Genomic DNA, 17,918 nt, shown 5'->3' with positions numbered 1-17,918 from the left:
TTTTACTATGCCCACTGATCGGTCAAGTATGTTGTGAGTAAAAAGCGAGTACTATCACTTTCAATGTAAATAAAACATGGTGATGTATGAATCACTTAGGATTAAGGTTCAAAGTGTTAAAAGGACTTAAAGAGGTATCAAAATAAACACTCCTCTCAAGTTTTAAATAGTTTATGTGTAGGCGTAGTTCTAAGTAATTTTTACTTCACTATACTAATGAGCTGCATTCTGCTGCAACATGCTATTTTCTAGCAGAGCAAGTTTCTGTTCACGCAGTGAAAGTTTTTTATAAGAACAAACTATATAAGAAAATAACGTTTTCGATAGCCAAAATATTAAGAACAAGGTTTTATTTTTACATAAGAGTCCCATATATTTCAATATAAAAATCATATTTTGTTAGCAAAATAAAAAATTCTATCCTAGAAATGTTTTATAACATACAGTAGTCTGAAGAATTTTACAGTACTCACGTTCACAGCCAAGGTAAATGAGACATAGCTAGCAATCGCTCCATACTATTCATTCAAGCTGAGAAATCGATATTGGTGCAGTTCTCATAGAAGAATGTTGTACATTTTACTAAAGAGGCTCCTTTAAAAGTGTAACGTAATGAGTCAAAACAATTGTTATTTTCACGAAATGGAGTATGTTATCAGGTGCTTGTAAACATTAATGATTGCATCACTAGCCTGATTGGCTTTTTATTTTATTGATATCAGCCTGTGTGACTGTATGGAAAATATCATCAAGTGATTCTTCTATGTGCTCTTCTCTCTCCGTTACACGTTTATTAAACTCGTCTTTGGCAGAACGTTTAGTGACGTAACGGAACGAAGCAGCTTTACGTAAGTTACGGCGGTGCTAAAGAATGAAACAGAAAACAATATTCACTATTACGTATTAGTAAGTTATAATTAGATTTGATTTTAGATTTCGAATTGTGTACTTTCTCCTAGACTGGGGTCCGTGTAATACAGTAATATGGGTGCTATCATGAACATATAAACGACTGGACATCTATCTTTTATTGTCTCTTTGAAGCGAGCTTCGTTGCCGCCTGTATTTCAAAATTGGTATAAAAAATCCGACAATATTCCGTCATAATCTTATTTCTTTTAATTGTTTAGGTAAAATGATTGATAGAGCTTGAACATTACTCCTAATGCATAAAAAAATTATTTTCAAATTTTTTCACGAATTTGCAATATATTTTATCAACATTTTCAACTCTGAAATGCAGAATTTCAACTGCGTGTATACTTTTGAATCCCTTTTGTCACTCCAATAATTTTTTTTATGACTTGAAAAAAATAGCTTGTCAAAGTTGAGAGCCTGTGTCATAAGAATATCGAAATTAGAATGTGACACTCTCTAAAATTATTAGACACTTTTAAGTCAAAATTTGGAAATATTAGTCGGAGTTTTGACAAGCTGACGATGATTTTGCCTCTGTTATCTTTGTTATGATATAGATAAAAGACTTGAGAAAAGTAGAACAACAGAGAGTTTTGTCGAAGTTTTGACGTTGTTAGCAAGGTATTCCCAAGAGGTATATCATCAAAATCCATTGTTTCATTTGATGATTTTAACGAGGCGGCAACGAAGCTAGCAGTGTTATCTTCAAAAATACAAAGGAGATGGATGTCCAGTCGTTTATATGTTCATGGTGCTATATATGGTAATACGATAATTGTTACGGGATAATATCAGTTTGTACAAACTACAATTTGTCCCTTACTTATTGGTTGGCCAACAAAAATCATAAAAAAAGAAATAAGTTTATATCTAAACTACTAAGGTGATAGGTGAGTTAATATTTACGCGGCCAACCAATCATGGTAAAAAGAAGTCGGAATATGAAATTGAAGAATTCAGTGTCTATGAAATGTGGGACGATTATTTGGTATTTGCTTTTTGACAACATGACTACTTCAGAAAAATATTCCTCAATTCATGATGTTTTCTACGGAAAGACCCCGGTTTTAGCCAGAAGTGGCAAATTCTATACAACTTTTGTCTAAAGTCTGTCCAGATATAATTGGCAGTGGAAACAAAAATGCTTGTAACTTTTGATAGTCAAATATAATTATGGAAATTTTTTTTGTTTGTTTTAGAGAATCAAAAGCGCTATATTTGAATGTATTTTTGGTTGAAAAATTCGCGATTTTTAGCGGTTAAATTTGCGATTGTAAAAATTGAGCTTTTTTTCTACTTATGCTATAATGTTCATTTTTACACCAGTGGTAGTTCAACCTTAAGTTAAGAAGTTTGTTAAATTTCAAGGCGAACAGAAAAGTCCTTCGGAAGATATGGGACCCGAAATACCCCTTGGTAGCACTTTTCTGTGAAATATCAAATCTCCAACTTATTACTAAAAACGGGGGTTATGTTATCTTTTTTGAACAGTGCAATTAAAAGTTGGAAAGTGTTTTAAGTATTGGTGCATTGGTATTATTGGTATCATTGATTATTTCGAAACGAAGTGAAATCACAGTATAATTGTTTTTATTGAAAAGATAAGCATGAACTTATATTGCCTTTGTTATTTTTAAGTCATTAAAAGAACTTTGCTAATTCCCAAAACACTAAACACAGTTTGGCTATGAGGTCATTAAAGAGATAGTAAAATGTGTTATGATCGAAAAACTGTTTTATCATATCACTACCCCCGTTTTTAGTAATAAGTTGGAGATTTGATATTTCACAGAAAAGTGCTACCAAGGGGTATTTCGGGTCTCATATCTTCCGAAGGACTTTTTTGTTCGCCTTGAAATTTAACAAACTTCTTAACCTAAGGTTGAACTACCACTGGTGTAAAAATGAACGTTATAGCATAAGTAGAAAAAAAGCTCAATTTTTACAATCGCAAATTTAACCGCTAAAAATCGCGAATTTTTCAACCAAAAATACATTCAAATATAGCGCTTTTAATTCTCTAAAACAAGCAAAAAAAATTTCCATAATTATATTTGACTATCAAAAGTTACAGGCATTCTTGTTTCCACTGCCAATTATATCTGGACAGACTTTAGTTTAAATTTGCCACTACTGGCTAAAATCGGGATATTTCCGTAGAAAACATTAAGTCATGAATATCATGAATTTTGATGGTCAGAGAGAGGGTACGATTTGTCTTCAATCGAATATCATTGTTTCCCCTTCGACTTCCTTCATTCATTCCCCTTCCTACTTCCTACCTTATGGGCAAGCGTCGTTTTATGGACATTCAATGGACGGCTTTATGACCTTTGGACGTCCTAGAAACGTACATTAGACGTCCAAAATCGGGGAAAACTTCGTCGGGGGAAAGTGACGAAATTTTGGACAAGTGACGAATATTTTTCCCGACGAAAATTTTCCCCGGCCTTAATGCGTTTACCAACTCCCAGCAAGTGACGAATTTTTCCCCGATAAGGGATGTCGAATTATAGAGCGTCAAACTTGCAACAAAATCCTCATTACCTCATTGGGTGAAGTATATTTGGGATTTTCAAAGATGGTTGGTCCACCGAAGCTTCCATCAAATATACGAATCAAGTTCAACACGAAACGAGGTCCTGAAGAGAAAAAGAGATAAAGAATTAACTTTTGAGAGTATGATGGATAAAGGTATCATATTGGGGTATAATAAATCCTTTTCTCCCAGCCCCATCCCCGGTGAGAGTTTTTCCCGCAGCATCAGCGGGTATGAAAAAATTTCAATGGGGATAAAGATTCTATTGTTCCTAAGTCGAAAAATCCAAGGGATGAGAAATGGGGAATGAGATCAAAGTTAATTTTCCAATGGGGCTGAAATTTTAGGGTAATTTTCCCAACGAGGCCAAATTTTTGTTACACAGCTCAAGGGAATTAATAATAAGTTTCTTGTTCATATAAATTTTAGTCACGAGACTACATACAAAGTATCAATTTCAAACTTTAGACCATGAAAAAATGCGAGACAAGAAAGAGTTAAAATATCTCTAAAAACCTCTACAATAATCCCTTGAAAAATTTCAAAAAATTGATCACGAAATATACTACTAGTTATAAAGAACCAAACCTTTGATATCCTTCCGAATGAAAATACTAGTACATCAGGTGTGAAGTTTATACCTCTTATAAATCTTAAGGAGAAGGATGAGAATACTGTATCGAGGAGCTTATGACTACACTGGAATTAATTGCATATTAACACAATGACCTTATTACACCCCTGTCTCACAGCCCTGGTGGAACTTTATACCACAGCGGGGACAAATATTTCTATCGAATTCCTAATAGGGATAGAAATTCTATTGCACTCCAAGGTTAAAAAAGACAGTGGGGATGGTTTTTAGGTGCTAGTGGGGGATGAGATCAAATTTGATTTCGCAGTGGGGCCGGGGTCCCAGCGGGTCTCTGAAACAGGGGTGTCTTATTAGACGACTTCTTAATTTGGAATTCTGGGGAGTTTCCTTTTTTCTTGTGACTAGAGTGCAAAAAATGAGTTACTAGTACTAACGTATCAGTTTAAGGGTTTTTAAAAACAAAAACAAAATCTTTAAGACTATCAATAATTATAAAAGCTTGGCTTAGACTCTTTTTGGATTTTATTAGACCACAAAATCGGATTATGTATAAAGAAAACCGCCAAAGTATTTGGACTTGTGGATTAATTGTTGTGCGAACATTGTATATAAGACCAGCGAGGAGAAAAACAAAGTCGATATTGAACTTTGAGCTTAAACAACCACGTTATGTACCTTTATTGGAAGAAAAAACAACGTGACTTGCCTTTTATCCCCTGGGGACGTGTTTTACCCCTTTTAAGACCATCAAATCTATCTCCTTGACACGGCAAATTTTTTTTAAACCTGGCCATAAAAGAATTTCACTAATTTTTGATAACCCCTAACAAATTATCCCGCATACATGAAGCGACCTTTCTAGTTTGAATCACAGGCCTAAAGAAAACTGCTAGGGACAAGAATCTATTAGTGGATACCAGTAGCTTGCGTCTTTTCTGAAAGAGGTCTATAGAGGTGATTTCGAAAAAGGAAATAATCGGTCGATCGGTTGATCGAAAAAAAAAGTGTATGTTTAATGTTCCAGCATGCTCCAAAAAAGGATTTAAAAATGCGGAACAGAAACTTTTGAAGGAAGAAAAAAATTCGTGGAAGAAATAAGAGCGGTTTGCGGTTTTGAATGGGAAACAGTCCATCAAAATTTCAACGAAACAATGGTCTCTTGCCAGGCTCCAGTAATTAAGCAAAATGAATCATTTGTAGCAAAGAAAATGGTCCGATTTTTCCCACACTGTAGAATTAAATCAATTTTGCTATTTTTCTCGTTTTGATTGATAAGCTTGTAGCACGAGGTTAGCCTAATAATTTTATTCTTGATATACGTTAGTCAAGATTACATCATTTTCCCTAGCGGAAAAACCCGAAAACACAGGAATCTGACCTCCGTGTGTTACTAAAAAAGGCAACACAGGGGTCAAATTTCGGTTTTTTCGGGTGTATCCGATATGAAGAATGACGTAATTAGCTGATCAATGAATGAAATTGCCTTAATACACGCACGAGGTTGAGTTATTTTCCTGGCTCAAATAGTGTCAAAAGTCAAAACTGCAAATTAGCCTAGCCCACTTTGGTGTCTAAAGCATGATTTTGATTTTATCTAGAGTTGGGATACTTGTCAACAACATCATGAGAAAAGTGAACAGTGAAAATAAATGTGAAAGGTGGTGTTTCTGTTTCATTCTTTCTCCACCTCACTTGGATACAGAATTATCCAAACCAACGCCCAAAGTTATTTACCCATCTATCCGCCTATTGAAGAAAGCTTCTGACTATAGGAATTTTGAAAACTTTTCAGTTATGGATAATTTTTAGAGTGATTTCTCTTCACAGGGAACAAGTAGGTTTTCACCACAAAAGGATAAAGATAACTATACATTTACAATGAAAAATGGACTGCGAAATTTTCGAATATCAGATCACAATTATTCTTAAGTTTTAATTTGAGGAAAGTCAGCAGTGTCTCCTCTGATATAAAGATATTTACACTCAATGAAAATTATTCTCTCACATAACTGATGACATCATCTTTTTATGTGTCGTTTTATCTTAAGATTTCATCAGCTGCAAAATAGCGTAGGTAGGTAGAACAAAAATTTGCTGAATCAACAAATTTTTGTAATCGTACGACTTCGAATTTCTCTCACATACTCACTAAATGAGTAAGTAGTATATTGAAGACATTCATAAGAGAAAAACGTGTTAAATATTCTGATCTAAAAATTTGTAACATTCTTTCGAGAGAGGGGTTTAACTACTACCCTGACCTCCAATAGAAAATGTTCGATAAGCCTTTTCTCTGTAGTTAGAAAAAGCAAAATTTGTTATCATTAAAGTATGTCCATACACGTTTTTTTATAAGAACAAACTATATAAGAACATTAGGCTTCGATGACCAAAATATTAAACACGTTGAGAACATTTTGAGGTTTTGAAGACTCTAAACCACCCAATTTTTAAGAAAATTGTACAAAAACATCCACAAAATGGTGAAAATAAGAACATGTTAAGAACATTTTTAGGCTCAATACTCAAAAAGTTAAGAACATTCAAGGACTTTGGATGTTCTTATAAAAAAACGTGTACAAACATTCCAAGATGACTGATGGAATTTATAGTAAAAATATACTATCAGTACAAAAGCCACAAACATTCTGGGTCGTATGATTTTAAAACTTTAAATTTTTCCTTCGAATGATGAATATGTCTAGAAAAGTCTGACTTAATGGAGTTTTAAGCTCTAAAAATGTGGTCTTGTATAAGCCCTTGAAAGCCAGAAAGACTTTAAATAGACATTACGATAGATTTCTCTTATCTTTATACATTTGATCTGAGGCTGTTTTGTCCTTCAGCGAATCTCTGGTTTGCATGTGCACATAAAGGGCAGCACCACTACAAAAATAGGAAATCACTCACAAAATGTTCTAAATAAGGATACTTTTGAAATTTTTAGTCTTAAAGCACAAAAGTTAAGAACGTATCCAAAGGCTTCCTGACGTTCTTATAAAAAACATGCAATAGCAGTCTAAACGGCGTTGTGACCTCTTCAACAGATTTCTTTGAGGCCTTCGGTTTTCCCTGGATTTGTGTAATGTCTAAAAACTATGCTGTAATCTATGGTAGTATAATTTTTAGATCTGATCTAGATTTTAAAACCTTAGGAATTTTTCTCTCTTCTCGATTCTTACTTACAAAGATTAAGCTCTTATTTATGAATATCATAGTGTTTAAGAAGGAAACCAGACAGAATTTTTCACTTTTCAATTTAGAGTGGTTGTTGAATCAATGAATTTAGTTTAAATCTGAAACCCAATAGAACAGATCACACGAAGTGGATAGGATGCAGATGTATATTCTTGGGATAATATTTTGAGAAAAATTCTGGCTTTTTAGTAGCAGACAGACAATCCTTGTTTTGAAACAAAATTTAAACTAAACTAAGAGTTGATAAATGGGAGAGGCCTTAACTTTTTGCGATGAGATAAAGAAGGAAAATGTGGTGAACCTCAAGAGTCATTGGAAACCTATCGACCATTGTATGGTCTAAGGATATATAGCCGCAAAGTTTGTCCTTCTTGAAAATGTTATGAGTTTATAATTAATAAAATGTTACAAAATTTATGACCGTCAAAATAGTACAAGAAAGAGAGATTCTCAGCAATTTGAGCTATGGCATATTTAGAAAAATTTCAAAGCCTTTCATAAGATCTGCATAAGGCATTCAAACTAAGCGCCATCGAGCTCATAATTTTCAAGCATTTGTGATTTCTATGGCACCAGCTGACTTAATAATCCCAAGATTCCCACTTTAGCTGATAGATATCAGAGGGGATTTTCCTTCAAAACGAACTCAGGAAAACTTTACTGAATTTGATATCCCTTAAATAAATCGGGATTAAAATTGTGTTACAGTTTAAGCAGATATACCTTATTGACTAAATGAGGCAACCTAAAATTGTATTATGAAAAATTATAGAAATTTTACGTCATCGAAATCCTAATTTAACTTGTAAGCTTATATTTTTTCCATAAGCTCTTGAAATAAAAATGGCGTTTACATAAAATTTTATTTTTTTTTATTTAGAATTTCACCATTTTTGACCTTGAATAATTTTTTCAATGAATCTCTTGCAAAGTATTTCGTATTTTTTTTCTATTGAAAGACGAATGAACATTTTCGGACCAGCGATCCCACGCGGAAAAGCCGGAAAAAAAAATTGTAAAAATTCTCAATATAAAAAGGACAAAAACGCCCCCTTTCCATTGGATTAGTGGTACAGACAGACGTAAAAATACAAATACATTCTTCATGAACTTTTCGACTTCAACCTACGCAACACTGGAGAAGGAACCGTTTAAAAACCAATCTACTTTTATCGTTGAGAAGTGTAGAACCATGTTAATAGTAGAACTTAAAGATGGCGTCCTCCAGGTTTTTGGGTCCCCTAGCTAGGCCCAAAATCCCCATTTGGTCTCTTCCCCACCTACCCTTTTCCCGCTATTCATCCACTTGAAGAATTGTCATAGGCAACAATGCATTCTTTATTATAACTCTAACAATCAAATAGATACCAAGAAGATTTTTTTAAGATATAGAGAGGAGGCGCGCCTATATGGTGACAATGCAAAATAAACAAAAGAATTTCTTAAAATTTTTGCTCGCACGACGCAAGAGAGGACAAAAGTCGTTCTTCTTTTTTTTGTTTGAACATGGTATGTAACCAAACAGTAGGAGATACATTAGATGATGTCTTTAACCTATCTCTCCCGGAAACTTTTACAGCCGATTTTCCATTGCTGGACTCTCCATAATCCGAGAGTATTCTGGACCACCCTCATCGCTCGAATTATAGAATCTCAACTTCAGCATAAAGGGGGAAGCAAAAAATACTTTAAATGGTTTTGACGTTAGTTAAGTAAAGTCGACTCATCTATTTATACCTCTCAAAAGGGATCAAAGTTAATGAAATTACTTAAAAAATCAAATACCTCCATAGCTAATACCTTGATATTACATTACGTCACGAAACCATAGAACGGGCTTAAGGGAAACAAAGAAAATGTTTTTTTTCTTTGAGGTCGAATTATAAATATGAGGGTAGCTTTAAATAACAGAATAGGGCCCAACCCTCTTGACCCAAGAATATTTTAATGTAGTAATTATTCTCTTTCGCAAGCTGATGAGCCTTTTTTCAAGTCTTTAGTACTATAGCAACCTTTTTCTCAAAAGTGAATCTGTGAGAAGTCTCCTCAACTAAAAGCCTTTGGTTTTCGGTCAGGTCTTTTTTTCGTTCCGACAAACGCTTTCAAGCTTTTCAAGCTTCAAGACATTTTTAAATTTCTTTCTCTCTGGTTCGGACATTGCGTGCCGGCAAAGTGCCAGGGTAAAAATTACACAAGAATAAATTGGTAACTAAGCAACGAGCGTCACCTAGGAACAAATTGTAAACAATAAAGAAGGCCATTTTGAAATTTCGGATATTTATAAAAAGGTTCTCTTGGTGTTTGCACATACGTGTTAGAAACTGGAAATAGAAACTAAAAGCGAAAACCGATTAATTTTCGGTTTCACATAAATTTGCATAATTTATGAATGAAAGTACACATTGAAAATTTATGATAATTATGAACGATAAGAAAGGGGCGTTTAGAAATTCAAAGAATGTAGACTATCTTTATAAGAAAATAGAGTCGAACTTTTTTTATTTATCTGTTTACTAGCTTTATTAAGTGAGAGCTAGTGATATCCTAAATCATTCGTATCATGGATCGTTTAAAAAGTGATTTCATCTCGAAAAAATGTCCACTATACAATTTCCGTGATTATGTTTGTTGATGTCTATAACATTAGATTGATATCACATATCTTACGATGTCCCCTTGTGCTTCAATAAGTAACACGAAAGCTTAAGGCTTGGACCCACGCCCCTCTATACTATTTCATCTGGAGGCAAATATCATTCGTCTTAAACATCTTACAGTCGCTCAATACAAATGCTCCTTTTTTGGCTATATAGAGTAAGAAGACGAAGATTTGGGCTTTGTCCCTAAATACAGGGCGTTGAAAAAGAGGCTTTTTTCAAGGTAGAGTAATACTTATAGAGTAAGAAGACGACGATTTGGTCCTTTGTCCCTAAAGACAGGGTATTGAGAAAAGAGGCTTTTTTCAAGGTATCAGAACCCCGGTGAAATCTCTTTGGAACTATAATCAAAGGGGTTTTTAACACTACGCTGTTCTTACAATGTTCTTAAATTGTTGGCTTAGAAGCCTAATATTCTTACAATGTTCTTAAATTGTTGGCTTCGAAGCCTAATATTTCTTACAAACTTTGTTTTGAAAGCCTGCTATTATTTCTAGATTAATTCAAGAATTAATTGGAAGAAATTTCATGGGACCATATTTTTCATTTACTGTACTATCAAAACATGACTCATCCATTCAAAAAATACTGAGAAGTTTATAAACAATAACAAACGGCCCGATAAGTGAATCTCTCTTACGATAAGAGTCAAAACAAACGGCCCTTTTATAACAAACCAATAGGGTTCAGTAGTAAATATTAGTTTCCCTTATAAATATTTAATGATTTGTCCTAAAATAAGACCATATAAAGAAGAAGAAGAAGATTCGCGCTTACTAATAAACTGAAGAAAGGAAAAAGGGACATGGTGAGGGACTGACTCATTTTCATTCAGGAGGAAGAGGGAAAGAAAAATTAAGAAAGTGAAGATAAAACCTACTACTAGTAATAGCAAGACGCTTTGAACAAAGAGGGGAACACCCTTTTACTCCTGATTAAAAATTCATAAAAACACGTGATGGTCCGTATAGGACTAACTTGTGACCAAGTTCTTTTTCTTTCCTATCACTTTTACCTCGCACCACCCCATCAGGACAATTAATATTCGTATGCTTAGACACGTGGGAAATGTATATTTTGTTGACCAGAGGTAAAATACTGACCAGTTGCGTAGTGTATATCGAGTTTGAAGCCCTAAGGGCTAGAGAAGAATCTCTAACCTTTCCCAGACAAGAAAATAAGGGCTAGACTCAAGACTCCTGGATCGGAAATGAAGCCAATTATTTCCCATCCAGAACGCGTTTAGAACGCGCCGCAATCATGAACACGGATTGTATCTAGCGGTTCCTTTGTTTTTACGGACTGCATTTTTTGAAATCTAACGAGAGATTTTACTCTCGATCCGGCGTCTGTGTAAAAACCACGCGCGGGCGTTCTAGAAGATGGGAAATAATTGGCTTCATTTCCGATCCAGGAGTCTTGAGTCTAGCCCTTCGTCCTTGGAAGTCAATGGTAGTGTTCCCTCAATCTAGACTGGAGTCGTTTATAATCCGTGTAATACAATAATAATTGTTCTTATAAAAAGAGTGTAATAAGGGTGATAAGATAGCACGATAGTAAGATGATGGGGTAATATAATAATTGCAACGGGATGATATCAGTTTGTATAAACTACGATTTTTCCCTATCATTATTTTTTGCTTATTATCTCATTTGGCTGAATTTGTCCTCTAGCATGCTATAGCACCCTCAATCATGATCTAGAGGGAGGTCAAATCTAGATATTAAAAGGCTAATGGTGTGCTAAAATCGAATTGTTTAAATATAAAATAAAACTATCAATGACTGATCGGGCGTGTGTGTATTTGAGGCTGAGTTAAAAGCTAGCATATGCTAAATGTTTTTTTTCTACGCAGTAACGGAGTAAAAAATCCCGGTTTTTGACGAGGTGCTCGCTAGTTAAAAGCAGAATTTGCCGCTTAATTTTGAATGAGCGACTCAAAAACAAAGCAGAGCAGAGGTTAGATTCAAACCGTAGAAAAAAGATGCCAGCTTGTGATTTCAATCCACATGCTTTTGAATGATTGAAGCGTCGCTTCTTGTGGGTTTCGAAGATATTGAGTCTGGTGGATTAGAATTAAAATCACTGGAGACAATCGGTCAGACAAACCAAAGTTCAAATCAAATACTAATTATCATAAACTGTTAAAACGTGCTGAGATTGAAAGACTTAAAAAACCTCTTAGCAGACATCGAACGATAAATGTCTCTAGAATAAGTAAATCACACGTGAGCTTAGTCATTTTTTGCATAATTTTCAGAATTTCTTGTACAATTTAAAGAAAATTTCTAAACTCCAATTATTTATGCATCTGTTTAGAAGTATCAGTTGCTGTAAAAAGTGAATTTTATATCGCAAAATATGGGCATATTTTGAGTAGAAAAGTGGTCCCGAAAAGACAAAATTGGTCCCGAAAAGACAAAATTGGTCCAGAAAAGACCAATAGGATGCCACAAAAAGTACATGTGTACTATAATTCCAATTCTCCAAATTAGGGTAGTGGCATGCAAAAAAATCTCGCAAAACTCTTTCAGTACTCGTACATTTCGTTGGAAGGATAGTTTTGCGTGGATAAATTTAAGCCTTTAATAAAATCTTGAAAAAATTCGAAAATCATGAAAATTCTAATTAGATGTAACCCTTGAATTGATTTTAAATTTTGAATTTTATAAGCTTGACAAAAGTTTAATTCGTCTCTTAATTGAAAGGATTTCTTAAGACAAAAATACCGAAATATATCACTCGATTGTTTTCAAAATTCAAACTTTAATTAATGGCTTAAAATTATAGCCCCTTGAATTGATACTTTTCAGGAATTTCAAAAATACTTTTAAAATAGTTTAGCTTGCGTAGATGAAAAGTTACAGCCCTTTGCGATGGGTGCATTCGTCAATCTTTAGCCATTTCTAACCTTTTTTTATGCTTTGGAGGTATAAATTACTCGAACTGAAATTCTTATTATCTAACATCACGTTTCATAACATTACTAAACATTGAGTTCAGAAGTAAATCATTTTATCGCGGTCTCGATCAAGAATTTTACAACACATTGTCACTGTGCGCACAGATTGAATGAAAAACCAGATAAAATTCCTTTGAAAACCTAATAACGGAAAGATGAGAAAAAAACTTCGTGAAGTTAATACCATTAAAATTCTTTGGTTTTTACAGTTTCGACTGTCTAATAGGTTACGTACAAAACGAAAAATTTATTCGGGGTAAGTTTTCGTTCCAGTGCAACTCCTCTGGCAGATCTAAGGAGGTAGTTCAAAATTTATGGAGGTTATTTCTTTTAGCCAAATTCTTACTAATAAGGAAATGAAGTCTCTCCGTCACAAGTTTTGAACCCGCCCTTCAGATCGCCGTCACAAGTTTTGAACCCGCCCTTCAGATCACCGTCACAAGTTTTGAACCCGCCCTTCAGATCGCCGTCACAAGTTTTGAACCCGCCCTTCAGATCGCCGTCACAAGTTTTGAACCCGCCCTTCAGATCACCGTCACAAGTTTTGAACCCGCCCTTCAGATCTCCGTCACAAGTTTTGAACCCGCCCTCAGATCGCGTCACAAGTTTTGAACCCGCCCTTCAGATCGCCGTCACAGTTTTGAACCCGCCCTTCAGATCCGCGTCACAAGTTTTGAACCCGCCCTTCAGATCGCCGTCACAAGTTTTGAACCCGCCCTTCAGATCGCCGTCACAAGTTTTGAACCCGCCCTTCAGATCCGCCGTCACAAGTTTTGAACCCGCCCTTCAGATCCGCCGTCACAAGTTTTGAACCCGCCCTTCAGATCCGCCGTCACAAGTTTTGAACCCGCCCTTCAGATCCGCCGTCACAAGTTTTGAACCCGCCCTTCAGATCCGCCGTCACAAGTTTTGAACCCCTTCAGATCGCCGTCACAAGTTTTGAACCCGCCCTTTAGATCCACCACGGCTTCCCACGAGAAAGGCTTCGGAAGTGACACTTCTATTTTGAAAAAGGATGCATTTAAAGGAACAATTTCGAGGCCTAGTAAAAACTTTAGCCTCAACTCTGAAACTAAGAAATCGTGACTACACCTTTGATTCAGCGCTCTGTTTTTGGCGAGTTAATACCACAGATATCTGTAAAGCCCGAAGGGCTAGATAGGCAACTTTAAGCTTTCTCCAGCAAAAAAAAAGTGAAGCTAAAATTTGACTTTTTAACTTTCGTGCCGATGGATAGGATCTAGCATTTTAATTGTTTTCGGAGCGCAAGATAAAAGAAAGTAGGCGGCAAACGCTATTTCACATCTCTTAAACCGGTGAAATTGCATATTTTAGTCACGTGACTCTGGTAGGAAATCCTTCCAAAGATGAGCTTCACTTTTTGACCAAGGCCGCAAATCTAGCCCTTCGGGCTTTACAGATCTGTGGTTAATACTGAGGTTAAGCATACCAGGATAACCACGACGACGGACAAAAAATATAATAGGCTAGTAAAAATACAAAATTTGATTGGTTGAAACTCACTAGCCTGTTAAATTTTCGTTCGTCGTCGTGATTTTACCGATTTACTTAACTTCACTAATACCGAGTTTATGTATGTGTGTTTTTCAGCGACGGAGACGGTAAGGTTCTAATTTGACTAGATCCTGACCAACTAAGGACGACGGTAAATCAGGACTTTCACCGTCCTCGATTTTGCGGGTCAGAAGTGCGGGTTATTCCAAATCGCGTCAGTCACTTTACCGTCCTCAAAAGTGCAAATACATAAACTCGTTAATGTGCTTGCACGTTTGAGAACGGCGAAGTGACTGGAGCGATTTGCAAACAGCCGCAGTTCTGCCCCAGAAAAAAGTGTTGATTTATCGTTATCTTCAGTCTATCGGGATCTAGACATATAGAAGATAACTGTCTAGGTCGCAGAAAAACCCACAAACTTAAACTTGCTACTAATGTTTTATGTAACAGCATGAAAAGTAAAAGCCATTTCTCGTGAAGATTTTCCGTGTCCTCTGATCTTTTGAGATGGAGTTTTTATAAGATACTTCACTAATAGGTCATTTAAAGTAATAGAGATGACGCGTTCTTTAGAAAAAGTAATAAGATTGTTTTTATTACATCTTAACGACCAACCAAATCACATAAGAGCGTGTAAAAACTCCAGCTTGTCCCTATCTTTTACCATAGAGTAAGATCACAGTTATATTGCTTAAAAGACACAGTCGTGAATAGTTCACGCTCGGTCTAACTGTCATAGTCACATGATAAGAAAAAGATGAAGTCCTTATAACATGTTTTGTATTGTAAGCTTGTAACAGATGCACGAACTAATTCTCGAACCGGACGAAAGAAACTTTCTGACAGTCTTGTTAAGCTTGAAGAAATATTTTTCCAAAATAAATATCGAGTTCGTGACAATTTCCCGCGCAATAATCTAGAAATGATATACAATCGCAACTTTTATGGGAGAGGTTAGATATGAACAATGCTCGCAGGGAATTTCTATTGGAAGCTTTGTAATGCAACCCTCTAAGAACTAAGGCAAATTTTGGGATAGCAAATTCGATTAAGTAGATCGTTTGAGATGGCTACGACCGGGTCTAGTTTTTAACTTTGAAAATTAAGGAAGCCGTACATATAAAACCGATGCAGAAGCTGATGTAAAATTGGTAATAAGGGAAGATAAGCCACGAGAAAATAGGACAAAAATCGTTAAGAAAGATAAGTTACCAAGCCGAAGCTTTAAAAAACCTCCACGGAAAAATGATTCAAACTCAACGAGAGCCCACATTATGCGAGATCAAAGCCAAGGAGGATCATCTCACAGTTTCTTATTACGTTGAAATGTTACATACTGAGGCGTTCACTTTTTTAAGAAATTTTCACTGTCCCACAGAGCAGTATTAAGATAAATACTATTGCCGGCAAAATTGCAAAAACCATAAAAACCATAAAGAGCATATACTGTCCATTAGTGTTTTCCATTAATCATACCGTCAGACTTTCCTAGTTTAGCTGGTGAAAAAGTGCCTCTATTCTGTCACTTCATTAAGTTATGCATCTAACTAAACTGAAAGACTGACCCGTTCACTTTTCTGCCTTTTTTGTCCGACTAACTTGTTATTTCATTTATCATTTCAGGTAAATTGTTGACACTGTATTTAAGCAAGTCTGGTAAAATAAAAGAACTCCATGGGTCTAATATACTAAGAAAGAAAATAGGTCCGTAAAAATAACTTGTCTTTTACTCTCTGGGACTTCTAAGCGTATAAGATGGCTCTCTAAAAAAGTTTTCAGTAAGGCGTAATACACTGCTAATTTCAAGTTCACATGCCAAGGTGAATCGTCAGTGGTCGTATGATTAAAAAGTGGGACCATAGTTAGCAGAGGAGTATGAACCCCCAGGGTTTATTCCACACACCGCTATATACAGACCCCTCATTCTGTATTGAAATCTTATCCCCCTCGTTTTACTGAAAATTCGTTTCGAAGGAAACTCGCTCTATGCTCAGTCTTTTAGGCAATCTTGGCAAAAAAAAACAAAAAACTTGGCATCTCCCCTATCAAAAAGGGGGTCCAAGCTATGTGGGAACGAAAGTTACCATAGACATTTACCTAAGCGCTTGTGGCATAGATGATAAGGGTCATCTCACGCTACATGTGGTTACTGTATTGATCGAGTTCAAAACCATACGCTTTGAGACCCCTTAGATCATAAGGAAATCACACAAAGAAGATTAAAAGAATCATAGGGAATGCCAAACGAAAAGAAGACAAGAGAAATAAAGAAGATTTCATACCAATCTCGGTGAGTGACATATCTTCATGGTTGACAATCTATTGGGAGAAAAAGAAATTGAGAAGTTGTTGCATTGTAGCGAAGAAGATTAGGCGTGTTGTCAGGTGTTGTGTTTATGTAGAAGATCAGAAAAATCAGCCTAGTGTAAAGCGTTTTTAAGGACTCTTCCAGTGGAACAAACAATTGCCTGTGCAAGATGGACGCGGCTTTTTTCTCGACACCGTTCCGTTTGTAGTTTTTTACAATTTCTCTCAGTACCGACGAAGCAAAATTTTTTTAATTGGAGTTTTTTTAAGTGGTACCCTAATAATGTAGCACAACTCAATAGCGGCGTCAATGCATCGAAAGCGTTGGATCTATTTTGAATGAAATTTCGCAAAATATAATCCTCGCGGAAATTAATCCCCTTAATTTTGAAGCCAATAAGACAAGTTTCATACTTTCCCATGTAAGAGGATTCATTGCATATTTTCAAAGGCTTCAGATTTTCGAAGGTTAAATCTTTAGTGGATTTGTTTTGTTTTTTGCAATCCATACAAAGAAATTTCAACATAATTAGAGCATAGGCTCACTCTGAGCATTGCAATTAAAAAGAAGTTAAAAGGTGCGTCAGCCGGGAATCGAACCCGGATCTATTGCTTGGAAGGCAACAATGCTAACCTTTACACCACCGACGCTTGAGAAAAAGATCCACTGTTAAGGCTTTAAACAATTTTCAGCAACCCTGTTAAGGGGTTTCCTGACCTCAACAGTTTAAACAAACATTCAAACCACATTTAACTGTTTTAAACTTGTTAAGATTATAGTTTCAAATTTGTAGCCCTCTTTCAAGCGTCGGTGGTGTAAAGGTTAGCATTGTTGCCTTCCAAGCAATAGATCCGGGTTCGATTCCCGGCTGACGCACCTTTTAAGTGAATCGTTATCAATATCCATTTTTTATTGGATTTATTTACTGAAATCTACGAACGACCCAGTCCGGGCTTTAATTGAGATAGGAGACCAATACAATTTGTTGGACAGTCTAAAGAAATTACAGTATTAAAAGGTTAGCATTGCTGCCTTCCAAGCAATAGATCCGGGTTCGATTCCCAGCTGACGCACCTTTTAAGTGAATCGTTATCAATATACGCTGGATACGCAGTGCGCCACGATCCATGTACCATTTGATATCACCCAGAGAGGCGGGAATTACAAAAATAAAGACAAGTTTGTTCGAGTTAAGAAATTTCGAAGTACTATGCGAGGTTTATAA

General features: G+C 35.6%; 1 protein-coding gene and 2 non-coding genes across 4 annotated transcripts in view; 1 reads left to right on the top strand and 2 right to left on the bottom strand.

The window, feature by feature from the left end:
* Positions 1-366: 366 nt before the first annotated feature.
* LOC136813202 (ribosome biogenesis protein BRX1 homolog) overlaps positions 367-17,918 on the bottom strand; it is a 31,000-nt gene continuing 13,448 nt past the window's right edge. Inside the window, exons 9-12 of one of the 2 annotated variants that reach the window (XR_010847448.1) lie at positions 16,668-16,704; positions 3,466-3,560; positions 584-864; positions 367-501 (exon numbers count right to left, since the gene is read on the bottom strand). Coding sequence is in view for 1 of the 2 variants with exons in the window: in XM_067069725.1 (XP_066925826.1) it covers positions 688-864; positions 3,466-3,560; positions 16,668-16,704 (309 nt within the window). In the remaining variant the exon portion in view is untranslated. Of the gene's footprint in view, positions 865-3,465; positions 3,561-16,667; positions 16,705-17,918 lie in introns of both variants that reach the window. The other variant, XM_067069725.1, reaches the window with a different exon arrangement.
* On the bottom strand, positions 17,272-17,343 carry Trnag-ucc (transfer RNA glycine (anticodon UCC)). The gene has a single exon. It is a non-coding gene; the product is annotated as a tRNA-Gly (tRNA).
* Trnag-ucc (transfer RNA glycine (anticodon UCC)) lies at positions 17,498-17,569 on the top strand. The gene has a single exon. It is a non-coding gene; the product is annotated as a tRNA-Gly (tRNA).

The sequence above is a fragment of the Clytia hemisphaerica genome, unplaced genomic scaffold (assembly GCF_902728285.1).
Source record: "Clytia hemisphaerica strain Z4C2 unplaced genomic scaffold, Clytia hemisphaerica genome assembly, whole genome shotgun sequence".
Classification (NCBI taxonomy): domain Eukaryota; kingdom Metazoa; phylum Cnidaria; class Hydrozoa; order Leptothecata; family Clytiidae; genus Clytia; species Clytia hemisphaerica.
This window is presented reverse-complemented; position numbering and strand designations above follow the sequence as displayed.